The following is a 5,788-nucleotide window of genomic DNA, read 5'->3' on the forward strand; positions in this document are numbered from 1 at the left end:
ATACCAACCCTTACGATATCTGGACTCGGCGGATATGCTGGCGATTTATTGCCAAAGTGTCTTGTGCCGTTTTCGGCACACAGGAAGCGAAGCTGAAAGTTTCCCAATTACATTCATCTGAAATAAGTTGACTGGTGTCTTCTTCCGTAGCACTGCTTAATAAACATGGCCCGTTACTTCAATGTGCCTTAGGGCATAGCAACCTTTCGTAAATAGGAGCCAGAATTGGTTGGCTGTGGGCGTTCTGCATTAACTCCTTGAGCGTTTGCCATGAATTAGCCACCACGTTAGGAGGTCTGGTACTCCAGGGGCCCGATGAGCTAGTAGCCACGCCATGCGATTTCTAAGGAAGATCTGACATGGGGGAGGAACAGGACACGAAACCACTTCCATTCGCATCAGTGACGTTGCGTTGATATGATCGCTCCTCGGGAGTGATCGCAATGTGCCGGAGGTTAACAAATAACCCTGTGAATCAATAGATCTTGTTTTAATATGCAAGTCTTCTGCCTGACCTTAGTATTTTACTTTGACTGAAATCGCTGAGCTTGGGATGACCTTGTCAATCTTTGTGAATAGCTGTGCACACTGTGGGTACAAACACTCCCATCCATACCCAAATCAAGAGGAGAATTTGGTAGATGTGAGAAGAGTAGCCCCTCAGACCTGTGCTCCTATTTACAAAGGGGGAAGTGTCTTCTCATTGCCAGGGGAATTTCGTTTGAAACCCATTTGAGAAGGTGAAGCCATCTTCATAGCATTTTGTACAGGGGCCTAGTTTCTGAGGCTAAATAGAACACCCCAAGAGCTTCTTTGAATATTGTTTTATTGTTCTTTGCAACTCAAAACTTGAAGCAGAGGAAGAGAGAGAAAAAGGAAAGGCAAACTCAGGATGTTCATACATCAACGTAACAAGAATTCACAGCGATCTGTTTACAAAATGTATCCACTGTGTGCTCCAAATGTAAACTCCATACCCACAGTGATTTGCTGGGTCAACTAGCACTACGCTCCCATAAAACCAGCCATGGTTACCTACTGATAGGAGATAACCCAGCCCCTCATCTGCAACATGACCATCCTTTCTTAGCACTGATCTGTTTAAAGGTTTCCATATGCATGGCCTGCAAACACTGAATTCAGGACCCCGTGCTTATAGGAAAACCGTACAAGTAATTGGTTGGCACGTTATTGCCCGCCCACAAGCAGGATGCCCTCTGGAACGATCATTACGATGGGCAGTAACATCTGATTTCCCAAAAGTAGTCCCGCGGGTATGAAAGAAAGAGACAGAAATACTAGGAAAATTATATTATATACCCATCTCTGCTCATCAGACACAGGATCGCTATAACTCCCCTCTGCTTGTTAGCAAAACAGCTCTGCTCATGGACACTTAGCATGCACACGAATTCCCATCGGCATCCTTATTTTGCCTCTGCAGGAACCCCACGTGCTGCCTTGGTGATCACAGCTTGAATAGGCTCTACCGGCAGAATCTGTAGTCTCAATAGCCTGTGTTACGTTTTCATATAGCTCGATTAGTATCCCTCGTCTGCCCAGGTCACGTCATAGTCTGGATATCTGGCTTTGATTTTCTCCATGGACACGGTGTGGTTCGCTCGACCAAAACCCTGAAAGATTGAAATGAAGGGTTTATTTACAGGTGTGTATGAAAAACCAACAGAATACTTAAACGTGCAATCCCTCCTATGGCCAGTGTGTACTAATGGCAGCGACATGTTTTTTAGATGTTGTATACCTGGGAAATTGCTGCCTTTTTTCCTTTAAAAAACAGCAGGAGTTAGAAAAAAATATATACCAAGTACTGATGAAAGATCGGAAAAAAACAAAACAAAAAAAGACATAGCCAAACTTACAATCCTTGCAATATATATAGAGAATGAATGCCACCCGTAATCAAACTTGGGATCAACGACTGTAGGAAGTAGCAGACCCGGGAGTGTAACCACAGCAAAGCAGCCTCCAGACCTCCGCAGCCTTGTTCTCACGTGCAAGACGTCTAGCGCAGTGACTTAATAGGCAACCAACATGCAACTTCCCCAACGCGTTTCATGAAAAACTGCTTCATTAAGTGGAGCTATTTGCCGTGGAACTCGTTGGGGTAGTTGCCTATTAAGTCACTGCGCTAGATGTCTTGCACGCGACGAGGCTGCAGAAAGCAGAGGTCTGGTGGCTGGTTTGCTGTGGCGACCATTCCAAGGCCGCTACTTACTACAGCCGTTGATCCGATTGATTACAGGCGGAATTCGGGCTCTCTGTATAGTGCATAAATTGTAAGTGTGGATAGGTCTCTTTACTAGTAAAAGACACTGATATTTTTGTAAGGCATATTTCCCCTTTTTTCTACTGATTTCTGTGGCTGGATGTTTCTGCCCTGAAGATCATGTGGCAGCGTGGAGCCAGATTTCCCCCATCAAATACTTCCAGCGTGTGTGTGACACACACACACACACTTTTTTTTTTCATCACAATATTTAAAAGTTTTACAAAGTGATTTCAATACTACTTATGAGCACATTCACGTCTACAAAATGTAAAAATACATGTGCCTGCCGTGTGTTGATCAGCACCACATAACCTTTCAAACATGCAACTGCCCTTAACTAGTAAATCTTTGTTCTAGACAGGAGTTCCCCTTTAAAACCCATATCCCCGCACCCCCCAAAAAATTAAATGGTGGTATGATTTCATGTTACTGTAAACGGTGATCAGCGGTTTTGTCATCAGATGGTTTGCATCTACTTTTGCTGTGTATTTACCCGATTTTTTTTTTATTTTTCTAGAATTCAATTACTTTAAAAATTATATATATATATATATATATATATATATATATATATATATATATATATATATATATATATATATATATATATATATATATTTTTTTTTTTTTTTTTATTTAACCAAATAATATTTCCAGCCTCCAACTACAGAATTTCAAATGGTTCTCATCTCTAAGGGTGGAAAAAGATGGGCAGGAGAATATGCACGTGATCACTGGGTAATTATTAGTAGCCATAACACGTATGACTGTATAAAGCATTAGTAGCCCAACGGCACACAGGATGCCCCAGGGCTCAGTGACTCCCCTTCCCACACACAGAGTGACAAACAGGCGACTAGTTACCAGGGAGTATCCATAGATGTGGATTTTCTTTTCCTGGCTGGAGTGGCTGATCCTACCTCCCCCGAGACACTCACAGTCATAGCTCTGCTTCTCAATGTCACCTGCCGCCTTGTCATAGATATCAGCTGCAAACAAAAAGGGAGGAGAATCGAGGTGAGAGATTGCTGACGTCACAGTCCCAGATTACTTCTGGGTAGGGAGAGTAGGACAGACTCATAACAGAATGTTAATGGCAATATTGACTTGCTGAGGAAGGCATGGACTTGTACTTTAGCTTTTCTTGTATAATAACTGCTGTTCGATTTTACCCTTTGGATTTAAGATACCCAAAGGGTTCGAGTCATAATCATGGTCACAGATTTTATTTACAGAATTTGAATCGGGGAGGGGGGAGGGGGTGTACTTCCCGGTTTATTCCCTGGATTTTCAAAGAAAGCCACAATGGCTTTCGGGTGGCCTGTGGTACCTGCTGGATTTGTCAGCCATTTTTAAATTCCCTAACTGGAGACGAAACACCAGCAAATAAAACGCCAAGTATCTCTGAAACAAGGGGAGAGGAGGGTTCTGGGAGCCAAAAAAAAATTGCGTGGTTCAGTGCCAAATAAATCCCCCCCCCTCCAAGACAGGTGGAATTTAGTAAAATAAAGATAACACAATTAATGGGATTGCTGCATGAAAAAGGCAGGTCTCACCCTTGCCTACAAATGCCCAGGCTCTAGTTTGTCAGCTCACAGAAGCAGGGCCATGTGTACCTATAGAATCAGTATGTGTTCATTCGTTTGGTTTTTCATTGCGACTGTTCCCTCGTACCGCGCTACAGAATATGTTGGCGCTATAGAAATAAATGATAATTTCTCACTTTGCCAGACACACACTGCAACCCACGGGAGGAACTACAGCCAGTGCAAGGCACCACGGTCCACACCCATAACCCTTTGAGTGGCCCAAGGCATAGTCCAATGTCATGAAGTCTGGCATTGCAAGGGCTCGCGAAGTAGTGGCTACATCATACCAGAGTGCATCCAACCCCCCTCCCCCCCTCCAGCTTAGTGTCCTGCCGACACGATCCACAGGGAGGGGAAATGAAAGAATAGGACTCATCCGTTCCCACAGCAACTTATCCCTTCCAAGATTAGTCATTTGACTGCGCTGTGCTGTGGCCACTCCGGCACTCAAAGAGTTAAGGATCCCATTGCTCAGGCTTCAATCTAACTAGCATTATATATTTACAATTGTTGTTTTTTTAAAAGTCTTCCCCTGGTGGTTCCTTTAACACGGAGTGCCAGAGGGGTGGCAGCACCCTGTGTGCTACGGCCCCACACCGATGATAGATGGGGAAGAGTCCTCTTCCGGTCAGTGCCAGTCCTCATCATATGCAGGTACGTTTTGGTGCCCACAAAGGGTTACAGTATAATAATAAAAACGCAAACAAAAAAGAGAGTGCTATTTTAACATTAATTCTAAACAGGTTCACACCAAAAAGCTCTGGTCAGTTAAAAAGCCTGCAAGATACAGTACCACAGAGGTCAAAGGGCACCTTTATCATTTGAGCTGACACGAATGACCAGGGTTGCCACCTCTCCGGGTTTGACCCGGAGACTCCGGGTTTCAGGTACTTTCCTCTGGACTTAGTCCGTTAATCTCCGGTGGCGGCGTGCTGCTGCGGCCTCATCTCCGGTGTTCTTCTGCAATTCCCCCTCCAACTGCACTGAACATGGCTGTGCAGCGTCATACGACACCGCGTTGCAACGGCAATGGGACACTACATGACGTCATGATGGCGTCCTATGACGCCGTGCAGCCATGTTCAGTGCAGTTGGAGGGGGAATTGCAGAAGGATGCCGGGAGACGCCGCCGCCGCCGCAGCACGCCCCCAAATAAGATAATTTTTTTCCCCCTCCGGGTTGGTCAGCAGTTGAAGGTGGCAACCCTGCGAATTACCCATAAAGTCAGAGCGTAATCTGGTCCCTCCAGCGCGATTCCACATTAAGAGCGGCACGCGTTAATCATGGCCGCCCTCACTCTCCCTCACCGTGGTACTCGGCCCAGCTGTAACCCCGCACGATATCCCTGTAATCCTCCGAGCCTTCCTTCACGTGCACCCGGATCAGCACGTACTTAAACACGCCGTCCGGGTCTATGTCCACCTCTGGGATACGAGACAGTCCCTCCACCGCCATCTTCAGTCAGGGCTGCCACACTTGCCCCTCCCCTTTCATGGCGCAGGGGCCAATGGGGAGAAAGGCTCTGGCTCGTCGGCCAATGGGGAGAAAGGCTCGGGCTCGTCGGCCAACGAGAATGCAGGACGGGAGGGGCGCAGCCTTGCGTGGCCAAAGAGAGGCTTGGAGCGCACGCACTTCTGACGTCATCAGCCCTGCTGCAGCGGAATCAATGGTTGCGAGTGGGCGTGGCCCAGTCAGTATCTAGTTAAAGGGCAGCTGTTAACCATGTAATGCACCACCTTGTCGCAACTGCTGCACTGCTGCTGACTGAGAACCACTTCCTTTTTCATATACAATCCCCAAGAGTAACACAGGGTTTATTTACTGACATTGTTCTATTTTCTATTTAATTTAAAGAAAAAAAAAAGATTTTTTTTTAAAAGCACATATAATGTTTAAAACTGTCTAAAAT

General features: G+C 45.6%; 1 protein-coding gene across 1 annotated transcript; it reads right to left on the minus strand.

Annotated features, from left to right (window-relative positions):
* Nucleotides 1-809: 809 nt before the first annotated feature.
* Nucleotides 810-5,377, minus strand: PHPT1 (phosphohistidine phosphatase 1). The gene is made up of 3 exons (XM_075579085.1): nt 5,187-5,377; nt 3,155-3,279; nt 810-1,634 (listed from the first exon to the last, which is right to left on the minus strand). The coding sequence occupies exons 1-3, from the start codon at nt 5,332-5,334 to the stop codon at nt 1,542-1,544; spliced, it is 366 nt and encodes a 121-aa protein (XP_075435200.1). The 5' UTR covers nt 5,335-5,377; the 3' UTR covers nt 810-1,541.
* Between the last annotated feature and the right edge of the window lie 411 nt (nt 5,378-5,788).

Source organism: Ascaphus truei, chromosome 21 (genome assembly GCF_040206685.1).
Source record: "Ascaphus truei isolate aAscTru1 chromosome 21, aAscTru1.hap1, whole genome shotgun sequence".
In the NCBI taxonomy this organism is placed as follows: Eukaryota; Metazoa; Chordata; class Amphibia; order Anura; family Ascaphidae; genus Ascaphus; species Ascaphus truei.